The 27,053-nt window shown below is 31.9% G+C and overlaps 1 protein-coding gene across 2 annotated transcripts in view; it reads right to left on the bottom strand.

Annotated features, from left to right (window-relative positions):
* The window catches only part of LOC115878110 (probable pseudouridine-5'-phosphatase), a 31,831-nt gene that overhangs the window by 1,036 nt on the left and 3,742 nt on the right, over positions 1-27,053 (bottom strand). The window contains exons 2-3 of one of the 2 annotated variants that reach the window (XM_030894479.1): positions 22,823-23,047; positions 9,283-9,487 (exon numbers count right to left, since the gene is read on the bottom strand). In XM_030894479.1, coding sequence (XP_030750339.1) covers positions 9,283-9,487; positions 22,823-23,047 — 430 coding nt within the window. Of the gene's footprint in view, positions 1-9,282; positions 9,488-22,822; positions 23,048-23,077; positions 23,297-27,053 lie in introns of both variants that reach the window. The other variant, XM_030894480.1, reaches the window with a different exon arrangement.

Here is a 27,053-nt window from a genome sequence, read left to right on the forward strand (position 1 = left end):
AAAAATGTCGCCAATATTGAAGTTATTAATGTAAATTTAATATTATATAATCGATTATTGCTTTAATATTTTAAATTATCCGCAATTAACTCGAAAAACACTACAATCCGGAAATAAACGGGACATTCTCTATAAAGGTACATTCAGGCTGAGAGCGTCGCGTCCGCCCCATTGAACTCGAACCCCAACGCTCAGCGGACGCTAGCGCAACGCCAAACGCGACGCTGTCTGCCTGAACGGTCTAATTTAAGTGAATTGATTACATTTCGACACGTGGACGCGACCCAAAGGCGACGCGACGCTCGACGCTCTCAGCCTGAATGTACCTTAACAGTACAATTATTTGCGCAGTCGTTTTTTTTGCGCCTCGGCAAGTATAGACAAGGCTGGCCAAGTACAAGTACATGAGTCGGGATGCGACGAAGGACCAAGGAAACCGTTCTCACGACGCCACATGGCGAACATATTCCAATAACAAGTGTTTTTCAAAAAGACCCTGTAGCTCAGAAACGAAGAGGGCTATAAAATATTTTGTTTAGGGCATCTTCCGTTTCACAAAAAAGTGGCACAGGTGCAAACCCCACCCTTCTATCTTCACGAATAACGGAGATACCGTATGATTTCAACCAAAATGGGACACCCTATATATGGCAGGTTTACTTACACGGTCCAAGTACACTTCAACCGTATCAGCCGGGCTTAAGTAATTATAACGGGTGCATCGTCATTTGTAACAGGAAATCCCATGCAAATTTTGAACTGTTTGTGAATAGGTCTGTGTAGGGTAAATACACATGTCAAATTCAAACAATTTTGGACAAGCCAATTTTAACAAATTTAAGACTAATTTGCTCTATTTCTAAATTAAAACTGAACAGGTAACAATGCAAAACCATGCAAATGCCAACATACTGTCAAGGTGTATGTGTGTATGTAGCGCTAAACTGTATTACTGGTTGCATAACTGCATTACTGCTACATAACCGCCACGTGCATTGAGGAACCTGGCGAATTCGCCAGAAAGTAAAAGAAAATTACAGAATTCTTTAGAACGTTCCAGAAACACTCGCCAGGGGGTATATAAAGGCCCGCGCTTTGGCAGTTCACAGTTTTGAAGTTTGATAATACCGCGTTTTAAATTGTGAATTAATTGGCGAAGGTGCCAGAATCGTTAGAGTAATAGTAGTTGCATAAATTGTGTTGTAAATAGTTGTGTGTACAGAGTGAGAAAAAAAAATAAATTCGTTAAGTATTTTATCGTGTGTTTAAATTAGTGGACCCACGGAATTCGTAACAATACGTTGTCAACCTATTTTTACCCTATATTTTCTATACATTAAAAGGGTGTATTCCGTTGCTTACCTTAGTTATGGTTTTATGTTCCGTTTCAATCGGTTTCCTGAAAGTTTTCTTATTAAGGAACACGTTATAACACGTGTCACCGAACTAACCAGAGCGACAAGGCTGGATTTTCTGGTTTTGTTTGTCAATCAATGTAATTTATGTGACAGAAATCAAGCTAATATTGGAAGTTCGAGTGAAATTCTCATTTAATTTCTAAAATTTGTAATAATATTTTGTATTTACATCCAAAAGCAATGAAGGTAGGCAGTAAAGGTAAATAAATTTCAATAAAAGAAATTAAATATAATGACTTTTTAGGACCATTTAAACTTATCATGCAGCCATTGTTTCTTAAAGTCAGGAACATTTAAAGAAAACATGAAAAACAAGACAACAAGTAATCGTGAATGTTCTGTAAGCTATAAAAATATAAATATTGATTAGATTTGTTTATTTATTATTGATCTGTTTTAATATTGGACCTGCAAATCGTCACTTGAGCTGTCTAACGAGTTTAAAGGCAGGCGGCCACTGCGAGCGATACTAAACTATGCTAAGCGAAGATAAGATTTGTAAAAATCAGCTTCCATACTCTTAAATGCAACAGCTAAAAAAGTAAACGAAAATATATGAAGGATAAAAAATGATTTACAACCAAACCAAACCATAAACTTCATCCGCGTGAATAATGGCCACCATTATATGCTCGTTGAATAATATACTATTATCCAGGACTATCAAAAAAATTTAGATAATATTAATATAAGTTTTTATTTTTAATGTCAAAAAAATATTGAACGAGTATAACGAGTAAATAACATGGAAATAAAACAATTAAATTTTCTTTAACTAGGTAGCTAACTAATTTAGCTTTAACTAATTAAAACAAAAATTATTTATTTACATTAATGGTAATGTTTGACAGCTCCCGTTTAGAGTTTGGATCGAGATATCCATGGAAGCGGTGAATAATGAATATTATTATTTCGTAAACTCATGTATAATAATGAAATTATAGACGAGTCGTGAATAAAAAATATGAATCATAGATAACGACTTATAATAATTTTAATATTTAACACTAATAATAATTTATTGTAATATTATAGTACACATTGTAGTTATTACGGTTTACACAATAGGGTTGTTTCACTTTCTTTATTTAATAAATCAAAAATACAACTAAAAAATAGGGTGCAGCTCTACTAAAAATTAGAATTTTGATGGCACGTCCAATGCTTCAAAAACACATATGGCACAGATATGGCACTCTATAACAGAAATGTTTTCTATTTATTTGTTAAACCTAATGTCTTTTAATGAGACAATATTAAACTAGTCCTAATCACTAAATTAAAGAACACCAAAAATACACACTTATTTAATTTACTATGCACTAATTGCTACTTTTGGAATTTCCATTACAGGACAAGAGTTTCAAGCAATTGAAGAGTGACCATAGAACATTAAAACAATTTCTTCAAAGGTCTTATGGGTATTTCTTACAATGGCAAAATACCCAAACGACTTATTTGAAGAAATGAATCCGCCATAAACGTATACTCAAAAACAATGCTCTAACTAACCGTAGCTGATTTAACACTAACTATAGACTAACTACTTGCCGGTTTACAACAGCTCGAGCTACATTCAGAACACTTATGTTACTTACAGATTTTATAGGTGCCGACATGGGTTGTATATAAGGTTGTATATCCAGAGTTGTATAACGCATTCCTTAGACTCTTGGCTTCTGTTATATATATCTCGAGCCGACATTCAGAACATTGATACTACTTACAAATGTTTATAGGTGCCAAAATGGGTTGCGTAGAGGGTTGTATATCCAGTGAACGCATTTCTTGGCCTTTCGCTTCTGTTGATAGTAGTATAATGGTAATTTTACAGTATTAATATTATTAGATTTTAGCAGGGCATTTCATACTTCGTCTATTCTTAAGTATATTGGTATCTGAGATAAAACTAATAATCTTATAGACTTTTTTTAATTCGTGCTCGGCAATCGGCAAGTTATTTTGCATATTATAATTATATATATTTAGGTATTAGGTTAATTATGAATGGCTCTATGAGCTAAACTTAGCTAAGAGCTAAACTAGCTAAGCTAGACTAGCTAATAATAATAATTATTATTAAATGAAAAACTGTTTAAACAAAGTCTTAAAAAGTTGTTGTTGCAGTTGGGGCCATATTGTATGGATAGAGTTGGGTAGGTAGAAAATTTTATGTATTCTACCGTATTTTCTACACGTAGAAAACTAATTTTCTACATTTTTTACATGTCCAGACGTAGAAAATTAGTTTTGTATATTGTAAGCCGTTTTTTGATTTTATATTTATTTCAAATACATTAATCACAACGACTAGTACAAGAAATAAACTAATAACGATATCTCTAATTGTTATTTATTATTTAACAAATGGATAATATACAGTGTGCTACAAATTCGAGGTACGAGCATTGGTATCTCGGAATCCGTAATAGATATGATGATACGATGGCTAAATTGGGGCAAAGTTGCGCCTTGGCATGTTCACCAAGATGCCATCAAAAAAGTTTTAAAAATTTCAAGGATTGCTGAGTTTTTTGGAAAAAACGGATTTTTTTGAAAATCAATCATCATTTTTTTCCTGTCGTTACTTTTTAGAAAATCAAAAAACTAATTGCACATTCTCATAGCCACTTTATTAGGGTTATCTGATGTTATTTTTATATTTTCAGATTAGCTGATAATTTGTTAGATACAGAGGCCAACTTAATTTTTTTAAATACGGACCTGCATTTTTTATTTCAGGTTTTGAAAGAACTTGGTCTCCTGAGTACAATGATATGCCACACTTGATACTTTTTTTTTGTTTTGGGTACCTTAACAGTAACAAAACTATTTAACTGTTATTTAAAATAATTGAGAGTCCGACTCTGGTTTTTTAATTTATTTAATCTGATTATATTCATCACAACAATATTGATCAGCTCTAATTAACATTGAATAAGGAAAATCAATAAAAATTGCTTTGGACATTTGCAATTAAGTAGAAATGGAAAAAGAATTAAATAGAATTACACATATCTTAAAATCAGAATTTATCAGCATGTATATGAAACCCGAATCACTGATTGGTTCGGGCTGATTCGTAATTTTCTACGTCTATACCCTTCGCGCTTTTTCGCATTTATTGTTACATTAGTTAAACTAAAGTGGGTTTAAAAGCGATAGAAAAGCAAACGGATTTAATGTTGCAATTTGTTGTGTCCTAAATGCATTTTTATACTTTAAAACTTCTAATTAGGCAAATTACTAACGGCTGGCCTAAAGCGACCTTTGGCGTTTAAGCCTAATATATATTGGCATTTGCTTGATTTTCTGCATCGTTACCTGTTTAGTGATAATATAAAAAAGGTTTCAATTTTTCTTAAATAAGTTAAAATTGGCTACTTTTGTAAAAATAGCTAGTGATATAATGGAGTTTGCTGGTAAATCATATTCGGTTTTAATGTATTACTTTTCAAGATGGCTTGATGTCATAAGTTGCAGATGTTATAATCCAAAAACTCGAGTTTTTTTGCTACGCATGGTTAAATGAGACATTCTTTTCTGAATACTGGCTTTTTTGGGCTACTTTTGGATATTTTGCAATAGTTCCCTTACCACCAATGACTAAAGAAAACAAGGACACGTAACACCCATATATACGCCCGTTGTGTCCCGTATGGGCTGGGGCAGAATTTGTGTTGTTAGAAGCCATTTTTTTGGAGACAAAGGATGTGTCACCAGCGACAATTTTAGCGATTTTTAATTGTTTGTTGTGTAAACTTTGTATAAACTTTATTGCAATGGTGATTTGTTCATCTTTCAAGTGTAAAAGCAACGCAACGATAAGAAAGAGCCAGGAGTTACATTTAGTTACACTGCAAGTTAAAGATTAATGCAAAAAGTATACGACAGCATATAGCGCAGCTCTGCAAATATTGTAGAAAGTATACGAAAACCAAGAATCATGGTGGATTGCTCACAGTCAATGATTGCTCAGAGTTGAATATTTCTATCCCCGCCTGCAGTAGATTTTTCTAATGTTACTGCGAAGTAGCACGAAGCATTTAAGGCATTAGAATTTGAGGTCTGGTCCCCCGAAGTTGTATATTGCGATGATACATCATTTGTTCCTGTAGTTACAGTTAACGTAAATGTAATATTTACGTATCTGCACTACCCAATCCCATTGCCAATAGAGTATCAGTCTTCTCTCGCAGAATTTCAAAGAGTCTTAAAAGCGCATATGAAAGTGTGATTTCTGAAACTTCTCAACCTACAATAATTGAATACAATAATGATATCCACATACATAACATGAGTCCCCATACTTTAAAATTATCTATATTATTCCACATTATTCGTTTTAGACAAGTAATTTGTATTCAATAAAAAAAGTGATTTTAATTTACTATTTATAATAATGCATGTATCGCTTACTCTTTTAATTTAGTAGGTCTTTCAAATTCTTTTTTTAATTTTGTACAATATCGTATAATATATTATGAAATTTAAATTATAAAAAAAAATCTACGTTATTAAAGATAAAGTTCATTATAAGACTTTTGAAATAAAGAATTTTATGAAGGTATTTCTTATTTCCGACACAAAAATTAATTCAGAAACATGAACTATTATTTTATAAATATATTATGTATTATTATTTATTTTGTTTCTTTAATATATTATGTACATAATGTCGGTTTTGATTCTTTTAATTACACAAAAAATAAAGCAAAATAAGTGATCGGAAATCATTATCCTTGTTAACAAGTAACAGTGAAGGAGTGATTTATGTGAACGCCATCACGTCTAAAATTTATAAAATCACAGTAGGTATATACTAAAAGTTATACTTACACGCACACTGGTGCGATCACGGCCGCGATTATGATCACGATCAGGGCAGCGATAACATGAGCGATCATTCTAGCACACACCAACGTGTTCACGTTCACCGCCGTACCTATATGTAGTGCGCCATCCTGTAGGTATACATAGGTACAAATTAAAAATGTGAATTATGTATACCGAAAAAAAAAAACATTCTTAAATATTTACCTACAACATTTAAACTTTTTATTTTTAATTGTATTTTTTGTAACTTGGATCGGATAAATCATATAGAATTTTGTGTATTTTTACAGCCTTAATTAGCTGCTCTGTTAACTCCATTTCTAAATTGCAACAAGAAAAACACACAAAATAACGGAAAATCCCTGTCAGTTGGGTCGCGATCACGCGATCAAACTGGACAAGTTGAATCTGATCGCCACCGCAGAATAGAGCTCTGTTCCCAGAAGAATCCCTGACTAGTCAGCGCGTTTCTTATTGGTTGAAATGGGTAGAAACCAGACTAACAATCAGGTTTCTAGGCATTTTAACCAATGAGAAAGTGCTGACTAGTCAGGGTTTCTTCTGGGAACAGACCTTAGAACGCCGCGAGGCCGCTTCCTGTCCAACACTGGATCGCGCCAATGTGAAACGGCTCATATGTATTCTTCAGCAACTTTTGGCCGCGGCTGCATGGAGATCGTGATCGCGGCCTTGATCGCACCAGTGTGCGTACAGCTTAATACTTAAAAAATCATGATATTGTACTTCTTTAACGCTATTTGAACGAAAAACGTGCAATGAAAGAAATGTGTTTGTACGGATTTGGAATATACCATTGGATTTAGTATCCAAATTTATGAAGGGCATAGTTCGAAAACCATAAGTCCGGAAACAAAAATGTATACAATCATTTTTATAGAGAATTTTGTCAGCTTTATTTTTGTATATAGAGGGTTTTTCGGTAGATGTCATAGTTTCCGAGATATAAGCAAAAAAGTGAAAAAATTGACATTTAACTCCTCCCCACTCCTCGAGCTCATCGTCTATCTTCGGGGACTTTTGACACATATGAGTCTAAGTCTAGAGGAATCGTTTAAAACCATTTTTAAAACTGTGGTAATTTTTTCCACCTTTTTTAACTAATTTGACTGGGGTATAGTACCGTATGATCGAACAAAAACGGCGTCAGCGATGGCTATGAAATAAAGATCGCCGTCATTTTGTATGTATATTGGCGTAGTCAAAACATTTATCAAAAATATAAATATCTCAAGAAGATAAGTTAAGAAAAATATGGGGCACGGCACTGTTTGGAGACATGGTAACTATTTGGTCTAGGGTGTTATTGGTCCTTGTATTCTTTAGTCAAACGTCTTTTATAAAAGAAATACTTGTGTTGAAATAGTATATAATAAAAAATATCTATACCTATGTCATGTGGCGGATTCATCTCTCCAAAAAAATCCTTTATGGGTATTTCGTCACTGCACTGCAAGTCGTCACTGCACTGCAAGTCGTCACTTCACACTGCAAGAAAAATCTACAAAATAAAATAGTTATTTTTTGTAAACACTTCTGCATTAAACCTAAACGGACACTGCTTGTCAGAAGTTATGTTTACAGTAATAAAAATTTTGCCTAACAAAGAAAAAAATGCTTAACGTTTCGGAAAGTTTATCTCTTTCCGTCGTCGGAAGCAAAAAAATACAAAGAATAAAGAAAAAAACTATTTAAAATATTTAAATTCAACTATTCGAGAACACTTTTAAATAGTTTTTTTCTTTATTATTTGTATTTTTTTGCTTCCGACGACGGAAAGAGATAAACTTTCTGAAACATTAACCCTCAACTGGCGTGGTGGGGTCCAGAGGACCCCAAGCACTATTTAAACCTCTGTAAAATGTTTACGTTTAAGAATTAGGCCTCGCCGCGCCATTTACCTTTAAGTTAGGGTACCAATATGCAACTGTTAAAGGCGCACTTGATTTTATCAAGTATTGTTCTTACCAGCGGGGGCTAAAGTTTCATTGGGGTCTGTGTGGCACCACCACGCCAAGAATGTTTCATATTAAATGGAGGGTAGTCTAAAAAGTGTGCCTCACTGGGACGCTAATTTTGAGGAAGCATTAATTCAGTGGTTTGATGAACTTAAAGAGGCTTAAGTGAGATGAAGACCATCGAAACATTGATTTTTCTCCGAAGAGTAACCATAACTCCGATTCTGAATCTCTTACTTATAGAAGAAAGAAAATTGAATAATCAATACCAGAAAAGAAAGAGATGTGGTATATGGCAATCATATGTCAATGAAGAAATGACAAAAAACAAAAATCTCATGAATCAAATGTGCACGATCTATGTGCGGCAAATACAGATCCTATATTAGTATGAACTGTATTTGAAAAAGTTATGTACATTCAAGGTTTGCAGTTTTGTTGAAAATAATTTATGTTTATTATTTTAGCTTCATATTTCAGTTGTTTGTACTTTTAATAATACGGTAAAATCATAAAATATGTTTTTAATTTCTATGAGTTTCTTAGCCAAGTTATATTTCTGTTGTCAAAAATTCCTAAAAAATGCGTTTTACTTTATTTTTGTGTCCGCTCATTAATTTGTTGAAAATTATTAATGAAACTGTTTGTTCACAAGTTTCAATATTTTGTAAACAGTGTTACGTTCAATAACAAGCTTTTTATAAAATATCTTCATCATGTATTTTAAGCCGAAAAAAAATGGGGTCCGTCGGACCCCAGCACGCCATAAGCGTTGCAAAAATTCACCACGCCAGTTGAGGGTTAAGCATTTTTTTTGTTAGGCAAATTTTTATTACTGTAAACATAACTTCTGACAAGCAGTGTCCGTTTAGGTTTAACAGAAATGTTTACAAAAAATAACTATTTTATTTTGTAGATTTGTCTTGCAGTGCAGTGGCGAAATACCCATAAAGGATTTTTTGGAGAGTATATAATAAGTTTAGGAAAATGTCTCATTTTTACACCGCTTGACCCTATAGAAGATTTAAGTGTAATTATTTTTAACCTCTTACCTAGAAGCCGATATTAAGAAGATGTCAGGAGATGGTTTACCCTGTTTCACTTCTGGATCGGTCCCGCCGCAAACCACGTGATCAAACAATTTGAAAAACTCTTTATGTTTTTTTGTCTTCAGTTCGAAGCTATCTATTGACGACGATGTGGCCACCGATATTGGTATTTTATTAGATGATAAATGATGAACTAGTTTCTTCGCTCCTAAAAGAAAAAAAAAACCTTATACTAAAAATAAAATGATATGGGGTGAGTCAATGTTCTGAAAAAGCTCTATATGAGATTTCCTGTTTGAAAGTCTAACTTCAATCTTTTTTAAAAATCATAGAAATTTTTCAGATAAAAATGAGATTTGGTATATTCGATACCAATTAAACTTTTAGTTACGTAATCGAGGGCGCGATTTTTAAATTCATTGATGCCAACCATGGATATATTGGATATATTCGGCACCGGGCTGATTAACTGGAATTTAAATCTCCCGCTGGGGTTTCAGGTGGTAGCTCTGCTGTAAAACATGTTAAGTTGCCACATTATTTATTTATTTTCAGACATTGTCATTCATTTTGACACTTTAAACAAATAATGTTGTGATACTTTAAGCTTGAAATTGTTTATTGGCAGACCTTGCAGTCGAACATTGTTCTTAAAACCTCTTTTAGTGCGATGTGTACAATGTACAAGATACTTAAAGCACGTTGACTGCCACGCGAGGCGCGTGTGCTTCGCGCCGGCCCCTATGCGTTGGCACAATTTAAAGAATATAAATATATCAGTTGGCCCACTCTTCGCCCGTATCAAAATTCCTCCCGCCGCTCCCCGCCTGTCTTGTAGTCTTGTGTCAGTCTACATCCGTTGCTCGACGTGTACACAGCGTTCCAAGTTTATTTTAGTTTTGTTTTCGGTCCGGCGCATAGGGTGAACCAAAAATAGTGTTTTCGTTATTTTGTTCGAATTGTGAATAAAATGTCTACTAGAAATATTTGTGCAGTGGATGGTTGTGAAAGTAGAATGACAGGCAATATATCGTTCTTTAGGTGCCCAAAAGATGAAGGAAGGTATATGTTTATATAGTATAGGATATTAAGTATATAATAATTAAAGTATTAGACATATTAAGTATAATTATGGAAACTCAATTATGAATAAATTGTTTTAAAAATATACATATAAATTAAGAAAATATTTGACTCGAAATATGCACAAAATATTTATTTTTAACAATTAGTTTATTATTTTAGTAGATATATTAGAGTAGTAGTAGATACTTTACTATTATGTTTTGGATTTTCCAGTATTTACCGGTTGGCAAAGTGCATATTAAATTATTTTTTAAGATATTTGCATTTTTTTAAATAGCATGTTTTGCTTTTTAGATGTTTGTATTTAACTTTAACTACCTAACTGGAAAGTCCAAATTTTATCGTCAGGTAATAAAAATACGTGCATACAACTTGTTCTGCTATTGACAAGTTTTTTAGAGTTTTTACTAAATTTTATGTAACAGTAAATATAACAATTGACGAGCATACGGGAAAAACGATGAGTATCCAGAAATGATAAATGTTCAAGAAAGCGTTTTTTTTAATTCAAATTACGCATGGACTTTTATATCATTTTTCCCATTTTTAAATGCCTGTTTCTATGTGACCGTTATCGATATTCCCGTTTATTTAGGTACCAAAAGGTGTAGCCTTCTTGGTACTTTCATTGTTTTCCCGTGTGCTCTTCAATTAGTAGTAAATATTGTAATAAATTATATTATATTTGCATATTTCTTAAGTTATAAAATTTTTGGCTTTTTAGCTGTTTGCATTTAACTTGAATTATCTACCTTTCTATCAAAAGGTAATAAAAAGTACTTGGATACAACTTGTCTTGCCATTGTCATTTTTTTCAGTTTTTACTAAATTTTATCAAACATTAAAATTTATTACACAATTAACTACTAACAGTCATAATTACTGTTCATGATAATCATTAAATTTAGAAGAAAAATCCAAAAAAACTGACAATGGCAACACAAGTTGTATGAAAAGGTACTTTTATTACCTTACGATAAAATTTGGGCTTTCCAGGGGCGCTATTCTGTACAATCGTCGGTATCGGCAAGTTACCGACAGCTATCGGTACGTACGGCCAATGAGTGTCGTGTTGATTGTTGTTGTCATAGTTACTGATCGGCCCTATGACAGATATCTCACATTTGTACCGACGACTCTCGGTATCTCTACCGTGAGGTTGACAAGGGCACGGTAGAGATACCGATTTTCGTCGGTACAAATTTGCGATATCTGCCATAGGACCGATCGGTAACTATGGCAACAACAATTAACACATTTTTACTATATACAAATACGTATCGAGAGCTGTCGTAACTTACCGATACCGATGGGGCGCTATTCTGTAAAATCATCATAGGGCCGATCGGTAACTATGACAACAATCAACACGACGCTCATTGGCCGTACGTACCGATAGCTGTCGGTAACTTGCCGATACCGACGATTGTACAGAATAGCGCCCCAGGTAGGTAATTAAAATAAAATGCAAACATCTATAAAGCAAAACATGATATAATTTAAGAAATATGCAAATATATTATTATATATATATATTAAAAAAATTAACTTATTATATTTTTTATTTAGAATACATTTTTCATATGGGGTTTCCATAAATTAATTATTAGTAATAATTCCCCTATTGACAATTCCATATTCCAAAGAATTAGGATAGAATAATATATCTAATATTTTAATATTAATGTATTCACCATAATATGTATAAGTAGAATCTGATAAGGAAAATAACTTGTAGGTGTGGAGCCTGGAAAAGTGCCTTAGGATTTATAGGATCCCACAGATATGAAAATTATACACCCGAACAATGTCATAACGGTATTAGAATTTGCGGTTTATGAGATATGTTATTAAATAATAATAAGAAGAAGGGCCCCGCCGCTCATACGTGCTTCGCAATTAGGTTTCTAATATAAAGGGTGTTATTTAAGATCATACTATCGATCATTAATTAACAAGTCGACAAATGTGTTGATATTTTTTATTAAAAATACTATAAAAATTGGAGATAAACATTATAAGTAACCGATGATAACATGATAAGTAGCAAAAGTAGTAGAGCTCAAATAAGCAACAATAAAAAATGAAATAAAAACTATTCTTTGGGACTTTTTTTCGAACGATCAGGATAAACAAAACTAATTTTATCTCTGAGGCTCCGCGATGCACACGTGCATCGCATTCAGAACTATGACTCAGAAAATAAATAATATTAACATTAAACATTTTATGTCTTATTTATAACATTTTTGACACATTTAAACAAAAAAATATTGGGCCCCACATACAAAAAAATATTTACTATTTGGGCAGTCAACGTGTTAATAGACGTAAAAAAACTCATCGCAACTTTATTAGAATATTTTGAACGGGAAAGCGGCCGTAATGGCCCTTTATGTCCCTTAATTGCTGTTAAGAAGGTTAGTTTTGTTGATGTAAATAATAACTGTTGATATATTTATAATTAATTTATTTTTGTTTCCTAAAATATTTTGATTAAAGAAAATATGTAAAAGTGGGCAACGTTGTGCCGGTCAAGCTTAATCACGTAACTAAAAGTTTATCTGATATGAACTATATGTTAATATATGACATAAATCGGGATTGAATAAGGTATTCAATTAGTTTCGATCACTTCCTGTTTCACCGGAAATGAGTACAACTTTTGAATATGTATTCTGCCATATAGCTGTACTTATAATAGTGCTGCGCGTGATTCACTTGTACCGTATTAACTGTTTTATCCAAGTCAAGTTGGAAGGCTTTGTAACATCTGTAACGCAACGTAATAAAATACAATTTTATTAATACATTAGGAAACTGTGCTGTTCGCCTGGAGGGCATTATAGAGTGAGTAAGGTTTGTAGTAGCCACAATAGGCCCTCGCGGCCGCAGTGGAGGGTCCCACCTGGGACCCACTCTTAGTGAATACAATACAGTCAATACAAGGTTTGTGTTCAAATGAGCGCCACTGAATCTACCTAATAGTTAAATAACATTAAATATTCAGAAAACTGTTATTAGGACAAGATGTTATTTGCCAAGGTGGAACCTCATTCGTACAATAAAACAAGTAAGTTTCTACTATACTAAGTCTAAATATATTAATTCAAATTAATGCTTAGTTATAAAATACGTCTGTTTTATAAGAAACAAAAAATGAAATGAAATAGGTTTAAACTTTGAAAATCAATTGTGGTTAAAATATTATTTAAATTTGTAATTAAAGTATATAATTAACTTAAGTGAAATATTACAGATATTGCAAACTACTTATGAAAAAAAATAATAAAATTAAATCAGACTTTACTATCTATGCCTTTTTATAGTGTACCCCAAAATAAAAGCATACAAGCCTGGGTAGCTTATCCTACAGCAACAGCTGAGCACGGCAATGTTGAACAGGGTGAACTCCAGGAACTACAGCTGCATCAGCAAGGCCACAAATCTTTGTTGAGTTGAAAAACAAGGTGGATGTAAAAATACAACCACCACAGAAAAAAAGGAGAGCCAGGTAAAAAGGAAAACCGGAAAAACCCCTGTGGACAATATTTAAATTAATATTTATGGATTTTAAGTTATGATACCTTACCCCAAAACGTAACTAACAACTTATCCAGCTACCATTAACAATTGACAAAAATTAGTGGATCAATTCAAAATTGTTGTCCAAATCTAATGAAAATTATTAAAAGAATAAGAAAAGAAAAAGGCAAAAAACGTGAATAGGATAACCATATGGCACATCAAAAAAAAAACAAATCTACTTCATTCAGTCTAAGCCTTGTAACAAATCCATAATAATCTCCAACAGCATCCAAACATTCCCAGGAACATCTCCAGCATCCATACAGGCAAGGATTCCACCAAGAAAGGACAATCTCCTCCCGATCGCCACGTCAATATGGCGATCGGAGGGAAAAGAACAATCATCGACTAAAATGAACCTATGATTTTAACAATCCAGAAGTGACATCAGAAAACGGAAGATAGCGGCGTTGCCGTACCTACTGACCAAACAAACAGGTATTTTGTGGAAAAATACCTGTCATACCTGTCAATACAAGGACACTGGGACCGTATCAACAGGTAACTAATAAAGTATCTTTCACTGGGTAACGACGAACATAGATATAGATAAGTATACCAATTTGAAAGGCGTTTATAAGTATTTATGAAGTAAAGGCTACGTTGGTAAATAAAATGGAATCTGCCCATATGACTAATGTAGAAAAATGGTACCAATTGGTCGTGATTTGAGGCGATACGTGCAGTTCTAAATAAATGTTAAATGTTCTGCGACACAGAAAACCGAAATTTATGGGTTAGGACAGATATAACAAATAGAAATCTTAATGGATATTAAAGTTATAATTTGTCCAAATGCGGATACATCACGTGTTCTAATGGCAGATGGATACTTAACATTAGTACCACAGAGAATATTAAAACTGATTTAGGCCTTATTCTAGCTTATTTTGACTATATAGGTTTATGATTAACATCATAAATTACTGACTTAGGTATTAGTATCGAATTGATTAATTTAATTATTAATTATTATTTCATATATAGTATATCCCCGGATTGTCTTTACAAGAGGAAAAACTTTTTTATTATTGACATTTTGAGAAAAATACATTCTTCAAAAAAAAATTGTTTGTGCTAAAATGGTTAAACCTCTTTATAGTTTTCCAAATTTCCATACCGTTTTAGAAAAAATTGAAAAAAACGTGAAAATATGGTTGATTTTTTCTGAACCCTAAAAATCAAAATGCATCTCTATGGTAATATAATTAAAAAAATAAAAAAAAAACATGAAAATACTGTTGAATTTTAGTGAATTTTGGTTTGTTGAAATTCTAAAAATCAAAACGCGTTTCTATGGTAATAGCATTTCGATTTCATTCTTTGATAGATGGTTATTATAATGTTATTCAGGGGCGGGAAATTGGAATAGTAAAAGCGGCTCCACTGTTACCAAGGAAATTTCAAATAAAATAGTACCAATCCCGAAATAGTTACCACCAGGCTACCACCGCTAGGTGGTAGTGCAATTAATTTTTAGGTTAATAAGTTGCTACTAGTTATTGCCAGATGGCGTTAAATCAGAATTCTTTTGTAGTTTCCATTGTTTCCAACGGCCATTTTTTCATACTATTGTCAAATTCTCAAAAACTATTGTCGTTGTCATAACGCCAATCATATTATGAAATGATTATCAAAACGATTTTCAAAGTATAATTTTTATTATATTTGTTTTAATTAGACAATTCTTTTTGTTTGTAAGTTAAAAATAAGTCTTTGTCCATCATTTAAGTACCTATTTATATTTACTTCATTTACAAGTAGGCGTAACGACCTTGTATCGATTTCCAGCAACTCTGTTGGCTGAAATTTTTGACAGATAAATTTTCGAAAAATTAGACTAATGTCATGTACTAGAAATAGATGGGACACTGATATAAAACAAATAGGTCCGTCATTTATTAGAGCCGCCCAGCGTTCCGTTGCTTACTACTGCTAATTAAAACGGTAACGTTATTCAAGCGCAAAACTATTCCTTGTAAAATAATATAGATTTTTTACTACCATTTTATGTTTTATTAGTTCATTAGAAGTGTAACATAGTCAAAACAAAAATAAAATTATGAATACGTACATTTTAAACGCCAAAAATAGAGCACATAGCGACAAATAAATTATAATATAGTAAAAATAGTATAAGTAAATTTAATTCTTAGTTTGAGGTCAGATGTAAATAAATATTTTAAAGATTTAATACATTAATTATTATTTATTGATAATTTTTTTTATTTCATCACGTTTCGACCATTAACTTGGTCTTTTTCATAATGAATCTTCTACTTGTTCCATCCTGAACGTAGATTTGTTACTTTTTGTTATAACTTAATCCTAATTTTTTAAAATAATACTTAAAATAATGCATAAGGTCAAAGAATATTTGAAAGTTAAAATATTATAGACTACTAATTAACTGTTCACTAAACCAAAACTAGACCATAAACGGTAGTCAATATAGGGGCTTTGTAGTTCTATAAAATTACTATTGAGTATCTAGGGCCGGATATCAATTTATCAAATAATGAAGACATTATATTACCATAGAAACGCGTTTTGATTTATAGTATTTATAGGACATAGGGAAAAATTAAAATAAGCAAAACTTTTTATGAAGAATGCGTTTTTCATAACCAGCAAAGTATAAAAGTTAAGGCATTCTGTATAAAACCTAGGTATTCTATAAAAGGATAAAGTATTCAGGCAATGTATGAAATTTAAATGTTTTTATATACTTTACTTCTTTTCATTAAATAGCTGGTTTTTGTTTAACATTTTAAAATCAGCAATTCAACTTCATAATTCGGAAATTGTTGATTTTAGGTACTTTATGTGTATTACGATTATGTACCTAAATTCAACAAAATAGAAATTTCCGACCGACTTAAATTCATTACCCGCTAATAGATATTTAAAAACCCTATAACTTTTGTATTTACTACTTTTTGCGATACTTATATTTTCCTTAATAATCGACCGTTTCCATACATATCAGCGACCCTGTATAATATTAGGTACCTAATAAATTAAAATTTACCTTGAATCCCAGAAACTTTTAACTTAACAAAGGTAATACGTCCCTGTAACAAATATCGCACAAGAATTTTTTAAAGCGTATTGAAACTAGTAGTGGGAACTATCGAATGAATACTATCGAAACATTCGATAGTTGCAATTCATTCGAATAATTCGATAGTTAGTAAGAAAACATTCGTTGAAAACTATTCGAAGAAAAATTATCGAATAGATCGGCCATCTGCCTTGAAATATTGTATTCTAGTAATTCGGCAGCAAAAACCATTCATTTATAAAATTCATTCATTTATGAAATTCATTTATTCGTCAGGATCGATTATAATAAAATATTAACTGAATTTTAGTTGTCGCCCGGCGACGTAGGTTTCTTTCCGAGAAGCCCGACAGCGGTCGGTGGCTTTTCGTTTTCAAGATAAAAATAAAAACATTATTTTTCCGCCATCTTTGTACCGCAATATCTCCCTAATGGTTGACTTTTGACCCAACGTTTATAAAGCAACCACCCTTTATTTTGAAAAATTCACCCCTCACAGTTTTTGAATTTCATTTATTCGTCAGGTTTCCATTATATTAAAATATTAACTGAATTTTAGTCGATTATTAGGCGAATATAAAGGTACTTTCGAAGCCCGACAGCGGTCGGTGGCAATGCTATGAAAGAAGGCGTAATAAATTTGATTTTACAGGATGGTCATAAAGTCGTAAGCACATCAGTTTCATTTTTCTTGAGGTGGAGTACCTCCACATAAATTACATTATGAAGGGTTCTTCCTTCAATTTAAAGAAAGTTGATATTAGCAAAGAATATTATTGTTTGGCGGTTTTGAGTTGTTAGATTTAGTATTTCGATATGTTCTGCATTTTTTTAATTATGCCATTCTGTTGTTACACTGCAATAATATTGTTATTTTGGATGTAGGAAAAGTTATAGTAAGTTTTAAGCAAGATTATATTTAATAAATAATAATTACAGTAATAATTTGTTATACCTATTAACAACAAAACTTCAAAATCATTTAATATGTTGATATTTTTTTATACCTAAATTCAACAAAATGTAGAAATTTCCGACCGACTTAAATTCATTACCCGCTAATAGATATTTAAAACCCTATAACTTGTGTAGCAAAATATAAACAACAAATTAGATGTCAGAATTATTTATCATTAGATCCTATTTAAAATATTAGGTACCTAACAAATTAAAATTTACCGTTGAATCCCAGAAACTTTTAACTTAACAACTAATACGTCCCTGTAACAACATATCGCACAAGATCATGAAATAAAACGTATATGAAACCTAAGCATGCTGTTTAATGGAAGGAAAATTTGAATGAAATTTACTTAGAAATCAAAACATTTATATTAGTCGCTTCACATTACTGTGTGCCAAATTATGTTAGCCTGGCATTTACTTTCGTTCTAAATGAAATATTTCTTCGCAAAAAATCTACATGTCAGTAGATGTTAGTATAAAGTAAAATACAAACATCGTTATAAAAAAAAAGGTTTGAAATTGGCACAATTAAAACTCATTCGTTTTAATTTGCTCACCCCATTAAGTTTTTAGTTCGATAACCATTTACTTAAAGACAAAAATACTTAAATATTTTATTTGAAGTTCAACTGTTTTATTTTATTTCTTTTCGTTTAACACTTCTTGAGTTTTTTAATGATAGATCCCTTGCAGTTGAAGGTTTTACGCTTAATTTAACTTAAGTGTACAAATACCTTAATATGTGTCTACAAAAATGTATTTTAAAAATGAAAGAAAACCTTATCTCATGGAATGTGTAAAAATTGCTATTTACGGTCAAAATTCTCCATTAAAAATAGAGTTCATATCATGTAAAATAAGTGTTGTGAAAGGCGACAAAATGCCAAAACCACACAAATTTCTGCCTCGATAGGGACCACCTTATCACATGCACAAAGAAGGTCTCAGCAGGCATCAAATTGCTGATCGTTTACTATTTTAGTATTTTAACCGAATTATACAACGGTATAATGGACACAGGAATTTATACGGCGAAGGTATAAAAATTTGGAAGAACTAATAATGCACTGACTACTTGGCTCAATTTGCCAAAGAAATCTAAAGTTCATTTATCAAAGCATACGATCTCGTGTTTCAACGAACTAACCGAGTGATATCGCACGAACCATTTCCAGGCGACTTAATGCTTTAGTATACAGACGAATGAATGATTTTATTCGAATAAAACCATTCGATAGACAATCATTCATTCATTAACGGAACTCTGAGATGTTCTGGGGTGGCATCATGTACAGTAGGCGAACAGAGCTCATTCATATTCCTGAGGTGATGAACGCCCATTTGTATGTGGAAACTGTAATCAGACCAATAATTTATCCACTGCGAGAAGAAATCGGCAATAATTTTATTCTCATGAATGATAACGCTCGTCCTCACAGAGCTAGGATAGTCCAGGAAGCATTAAATGAAGGGTGAAATAATTCGATAGTTCCCATCGCTGGAAACCAATCTCCCTGTTTATTTCTACTGAGAACATGTCTGGGATGACATTTACTTGAATGTCAACATTTCGCAGAAATAACCTCACCAACACGTGTGCCAGGAGTTGATCATTGCCGATAAGAGGAATGGCAGTTCTTACTCAGATGGTCATAAATAATCTAGTTGTCAGTAGGATGCCCCCGACGACTTGATGCAGTAAAAACAAATCGAGGAGGCAATAAAAAGGTTAGTAACTAAAGCAATCAGAATTTATTATTTCATTTTCGCACCCGTCAAGCATTATTTTTTCTTTCATGGAATTATGCATTTTTTATACAAAAATATTGCATATATATTATTAAACTTGTGAAAGTTTTCCTTTATTTCTTTTCGTTTAACATAACTTTAGCATCTATTGATTTGCATGATAAATTAGTTTGCAATGTAATTTTTATTAAAATAGTAAGGGGGTGCAAGACTTTTGCCGATGAGTTTATTTTATACTAAAGAAGCAATAATTTACAAAAAATATGTTATTAATGTATAAAAAATATACCTTAGGCGGTTCCTTTTATATATCATCAACAAATTTTGCATATTTTACCTTTCATTTTCATGATATTCGCCCATGGCGCTTTATTTTAATCACCTTGTACAGGGTGGTCGAAATTGGTCTGTTTTAACAGAGAAAACCTATTTCCTGACACCGACATAGATGTTATGGGCTCGATTTCTGAGACACGTTTAATGGCGTAAACCGCCTGCGCCTGTTGATATTTTCATTACCAACTGAGATACGGGGTCTTTTTGAATTTGTTACCATTTGGAAAATTGCCCATAACTTTTGTATTTCGCGGAATAATAAAATTCTGTTAAAACGTTCTTGAGGCACTTTTTTAAGCAAAATCCAGTGGCGTAGTCAGTTTTTTTCTATACTTGCTTTTTTTGTCAGAAATAATAAAAATATGATTTTTTAAATGGAAATCATAGTTGGCTATGAACTTAAAAAAATGATGGCGCTTAACCCTTTCCAACGATATAAAGTTATGTGTATTTATTTCTAAGAATGAGGGAAATATTAGGTTTTATTTTCTTTGTATCGAAGCGGGCCTTAATTTTGTGTTGAACTAGTTGCCTAATTATTTTTTATCACAATTTAATATTCTTTATTATTATTTATCTGCATAATTAAAGACTTTTGAAAAGGTAAATGAATATTCTATATTAGTATTACCATTTACAATTAAAACGCCAGGATTACAACTGCATGCACCATTAAATGGAGAATTTAGAGAGTATTGGATTGAAACAAAGTGTCCCATGTCTTGGACTACGAGGTCCTGTGATTTAACTCCTTTCGACTTTTTTATGGGGGAAATTAAAACACCTTATATAAGGGAAGAACCATTGGGACGAGAGGATAATTATTACAGAAGGCTACTAGGGAAGCTTTTGGACTTACACCAGTTCGCCTAATAAATCGTTGTAACTCGCGCAAAAGATGTTTATTGTGTATTCAACAAGGAGGTGCACAGTTTGAACATCTGATGATTTTTTTAGAAAACTATATTCACTCAAAAAACGTCACTTAAAAAATAGTTTTTTATAGTTGTGTTCTTTGTTTATTGTATCGATTTCAATTGTAATTACTAATACTAATATAGAATGTTAATTTACCTTTTCTAAAGTCTTTAATTATGCAAATAAATAATAATATAGAATATTAAATTGTGATAAAAAATAATTAGGAAAATAGGTCAACACAAAATCAAGGCCCGCTTCGATATAAAGATAAAAAACCTAATATTTCTCTCATTCGTAGAAATAGATATCCATAACTTTATATCGTTGGAAAGGGTTAAACGCCAGTATTTTTTTAAATTCATAGCCTACGATTTCCATTTAAAAAATCATATTTTTCATTATTTCTGATAAAAAGAGCAAGCATAGAAAAAAATTTACTACGCCACTGGATTGTGCTTAAAAAAGTGCCTTAAGAACGTTTTTACAGAATTTTATTATTCCGCGAAATAAAAAAGTTACGGGCAATTTTCCAAATGGTAAAAAAATCAAAAAGACCCCGTATCTCAGTTGTATCACATTAAACGTTTCTCAGAAATCGAGCCAATGACATATATGTCGGTTTTGCTCTATCTAGACAGGAAATAGGTTTTCTCTGTTAAAACAGACCAATTTCGACCACCCTGTACATTGTTCGTCCTTAGTATAAACAATATCGTTGATTGAAGAAATAAGATGCGCAACCTTATGGGCGATTTCGTGGTACAAAACCTGTCCGAGATGTAGTTGACGTTACCGTCAGCCTGTCCGAGATTTACTTTAGTTCTGCGCTGCTGCGCGCTGATAGTCGTTTACAGCGCAGCGGATAAAGAATACTGTACCGTAGTTCTGCTTTCAGTAGAAAGAGTGGGTGGTTGCCGGAGACAGTGTTGCCAGGACTACGGATTAATCCGTAGATTTACGGATTTTGGTAAACGTTGATAATACGGATTTTCTATCATTAAACAATTTAATATAATATTATATGATTAAACAAAGAAGGGCATCAGAGTTGGCTTGGAAATAAATATCGCTGTTACTTCATAATATGTAAAATATTATGGTAAATTAATGTCAATAATGGTTATTTCCAAGCCAACTAAATGACTATTTTTCCATCATACGACATATTTAGTACCTATAAAAGAATTTTTAATTTCATTTTTGTTGTTTATTCTATGTTTGACACGAATAAATGTTCAATACATAAACGCGGATTTTTCATCCAAACGTATTACAGATAATACAAATTTTAATATGGCAACACTGTCGCTTTCAGTTCCACACTGTTTTCCATATGGCTTCGTCGCTGGTTAAATGAGAGAAAATAAGTGGGTTGGCCGCAGAACGATTGGTGTCTCCACCATATAGCACTTGAGAGGTAAGGGGAAATCAAATCAGCCTTGTCACGAATTCGCCCATTATGCTGTGTATCTTCCCAATTCTTTCAATCAATATAATATCATTAATACATAAAAAACAAGTTTAAATAAATACTTATATGCTCCTGGGTATCATATACAAATTCTAATAAATTACCTATAACAGGAATCCAATTATTGTGAAGCAATCCTCCAAAAATTATAATTTAAAAATTGTGGGTATTTTATGGAGATTGCTACTAAATCAAATTTTATTATCGTCTATTCATACATTCCTTCTATAGATACAAATTACCCTTCTGTTCATAACATTCTCTGTGCTACAACATCAAAACTAAAGTAGAATTACAAAAATAACACTACAAATGCTTTAGGCTCTACAACAAAAACACATCTGCGTGAAGCTCAAATATACCTGGCATAAGTGGAACGTGATGTTTTGCAAAGAAGCCATGCGAAAGAGTACGAAATTCATGTCGAAACTCCTCAACTGGTATAGGAAGTTTCATTTCAGTGACGGCAATTCTAGCGGATTCTTTTTCCAATGTCCCTATTACTTTTGCCACGATATCAGCTGTATAAACCTTGCCGAATCGCTTGGCAATGCAAGAAATGGCATTTTTGTAAACGTTCTCCGTATCTAGAAAAAGAAAACGAGATCATTACTCACCAGGAAATATCTCTGTGTCATTCATAAGAAGTTGGTACTGTTCTTCGATTAAAGTATCGAACTCTACGGGTGTCATTGGCAAGTCGAGTTCTTCTATTATCATTTTGGCCGCTTCCAGTCGATGAGATCCCATCGATTTTAACTTCAAATCAAACGTGAACGTTTTACCATGTCTGCCTACTAAATTCTGGAAAGCCTTTGTATATAACGGCTCTGTGTCTATAATTTATAAAATGTTATAATTTACATTATACTGGGTGCGTCTCAAAAGTGGCTCACCCCCTGTAACTTTTATATTTTTTCAGATAAAAAAAACGAAATTTGGTATGTTAGTATATGACATAAACTAGCATTGATTGACGCATTCAATTGTTTTCGGTCACTTCCTGTTTCACCGGAAACGACTACAACTTTTGATTTTTAAATGACACCCTCGGTATTTTTTTACTTTTATACGATAGAAAATAACACTCTGAATCAAATGGCATATCATATGTCAACTTTTGACATATTCGCTCAAAAACAAATTGTATTTTAAATTTTAATCTAGAGTGCCATGGCTAAAAAACACTAATTTTTAAGCAAGGAGTCTTGGAAAAATAGATTTGATCGTCTAATGTTTTTAGTGTCCTGGTCGGTTAAAAGATGACCAAATCGTATTTTTAATCATATCTCAATTTTTTCAAATGAAACGAGGGTGTCTCATTAGCATATTTGGAAAAAGCATTTTTATACGAATAATTTGATACCACACACTTGGTATTTCGAGTCAAATTGTCGTTATGAATCGCACGTTCCAATTTCAAATAAACAATATGCAAAAATGTCAAAAGTTGACATATATGATATGTCATTTGATTCAGAGTGTGATTTTCTATTGTATAAAGTAAAAGAATACTGAGGGTGTCATTTAAAAATAAAAAGTTGTAGTCGTTTCCGGTGAAACCGGAAGTGACCGAAAAAAATTGAATATGTTAATCAATCCTAATTTATGTCATATACTAACATACCAAATCTCGTTTTATCTAAAAAAATAAAAAAAGTTATAGCGGTGAGCCACTTTTGAGATGCACCCGGTTTATTATTCTTCTTTATTAAGCTTTTTTATTCAATAAAAAATGTTAAATTTTCATAAAATTTGTAACCGTATTTATACAATTAGAAAGCTATTAGCTACATTAGTATTTAAAAATAAATTTATTCGTGATACATAACAACCCAATCTGCAAACTGACAGAAAACTTGTTTTTTTTTATTTAAATAATGTTAATGGTTTAAGTCCAACCAAACCAAACCAAACCAAATCAAAAGCTGACTTAAGACTTTAAGGGCTGGTTCTACAAAGCAAGTATACAGGGTCTTTCAAAACATGTGCCATCTCTCGTGGGGAGATTTTTTCACGTAAAAAGCCTTATTATTTTTTCGCTTTATTATAATTTTCTTCCAAGTTCTTTTAGTGTTTCGAATGAAATTTTGAGGGTAAAAATTATTATAAATGCGACATATTTTAGAGCTAAAAAGTGTCGATATATTCACCAGTGACGTGCATATGGGTTATCACTGGAATATTTTTCTAAAAGAAGTATGTACGCCACTGACTTTGTTAGTGAAATAGTGTAAGCAGTTTAATGCTGATTAAAAATTGTCTCTTGATATTTTGTCGATTTCGGCCTCCTTGATGAGATAAACGCAATTTTATTAATTTGCCCTGATCCAAGACTAATAATAGCAACCTATAAGAAATTTTAATATCATTAACTTGCAAAAATTTTAAATAAGTACTCATTGATTTCTCATCAAAAAATATGAAAAAAAGTTCCTATAAACATGGGTATGGAAATGCATAATTTTAGAATTCCCGGATGTTAAAACGTTTTAAATTAGTCTTTTTGTAATTATCTTAAATACCATTATTTTTTTATTTCAAATTGCTGTACGATGGACTAAAAGCTAAAATAACTAATAGTAATAAAATTTAATAATAAATTAGAGGAAAAATACATAATTTATTAATTTTATTTTTATTTTAATAATTTTATTAATTTATGATTAATAAAATTGCGTTTATCTCATCAAGGAGGCCGAATTCGACAAAACATCAAGAGATAACTTTTAATTGGCATTAAACGGCCTACACAATTTTGATATCAAAAGAAAAAAGTCAGTGGCGCATATGTTTTTTTCTTGAAAAATATTCCAGTGATTAACCTATATTATGCACCCCTGACAAATTTTTCGACACTTTTTTAGAATTAAAATATGCAGCACTTATAGTATTTTTTACCCTCAAAATTTTATTCGAATCGCTAAAAGTACTTGGAGGAAAATTATAATAAATCTAGCTACGGAACAAACCAGAATCGGACTTATGTTTATATGAAAAATAAATCTTATTTTTACGTGAGGAATCTGCCCACGAGAGATGGCACATGTTTTTTGAAACACCCTGTATAACGTCTTAATAGACATCAAAATAGAATAATTATTATATTTATTATGATCTCAGCCCTATATTCGATGACTAAACCGTAATGGATAAGTAAAAAATACTACAAAATCGGTTAAATCTCACAAAATATGTTATGTTCTTAATGCTCATATTTTTTAGTTCTTTTGTTAGTAGCTATTTTGAAAATAAACCGTTTTATTTTAAGTGATTTAAATGTCATCTATAAATTACAATAAATTGATAATATAGGTAATAAGACTTTTATTATACATTATTGCCACAATTGACACATTTTCTGTAATACTTTTTTTTAACATATTAAAAAAGTTAACAAAAAAAATCAAAGTTGTTTAAATTTTAGTTTTCTATTGATTTAAATTTGATTTTTTTGTGAATCAATAATTTGACTAAAATTTCTAAAGTAACAATTAAAATTATCAGATAATTGATTATGAATATTAATATTGCAATTATGACGAAAATATTGTTTTTTTAAACTCGACTTTGATGAAACAGATGATAGCATATAAACAGTATAAAAGTAAAAAATAAACTGTGTAAAATACTGTTACGTCAGCCGCGCCTGCTTATACTCATAAGACTTTTTTGTGGCGCTCATTTAAAATCTTTATTCGCGTCAAGCAAGTTATTAAAAACCGTTGAATTCGCCTGGCAATTAACACATATTTTTTAATATTATCTAATAAACACGCTGTAAACATTTTAGAATGCCTAAAGTATATTTTCGAGGTATAATAATTAAACATATTTGGGATGGTCGGGTTACACTTTAAAGCCGAAAAAAAGTGTGGCATACTTATTTCTTATTTCTGGATTAAATAGATGCTAAAATTTAAGAATAAACAAATTTCCAGTTGCCTAAAGCATATTTTTTGGATTTATTTTTTGCAAATATAAGGGGTTGCGCAGTAGCAAAATACCCGCAAAAACTGCCCGACTTAAGATTGTGCCAGTTAATAAATTTTAATTTTTTTGTTATTTTAACTTGCCTAAAATATGTTCTCTAAATATGTCGCCAGCTCTCCGGCGAGAAGATAGACCACTAAAGAAAATAAATAATTTTAATATATTAACTCATAAGTAACTACGGAAAATTGTAAAAATGTAAAATTAAATAGTTACAAATCCTCTCGACAACTTAGAGCAAAGTGCAATGTTTCGCGACAAGGGGTAGCGAGCAACTGCAAATGATTAATGATCAATATGTCTACCTAAAACGATTCCCGGGTAGGGTTGCCAGACGTCCAGGATTTCCGGGAAAATGCCGGATTTAGGTAGGTTGTCCCGGATCCCGAAACATCACTATACTATCCCGAAAAACGGATATCTCAGAACTTACGACCGAGAAAAATCGAAGATTTTCCTTGATTTAAGTAAAAACAATTGTCAGATTGTTACGGTTTTTTTTACAAGACACTGTCTCTTCATCCTCAATGAATACCTTAGTAGATTGAAACTAAGAAACAACAGCGAATGTAGATTGTGTGTTCTGTGGGGAAAACTGGG

This window comes from Sitophilus oryzae, unplaced genomic scaffold, assembly GCF_002938485.1.
Source record: "Sitophilus oryzae breed Bouriz unplaced genomic scaffold, Soryzae_2.0 scaffold_1500_pilon_pilon, whole genome shotgun sequence".
NCBI classification, from domain to species: domain Eukaryota; kingdom Metazoa; phylum Arthropoda; class Insecta; order Coleoptera; family Curculionidae; genus Sitophilus; species Sitophilus oryzae.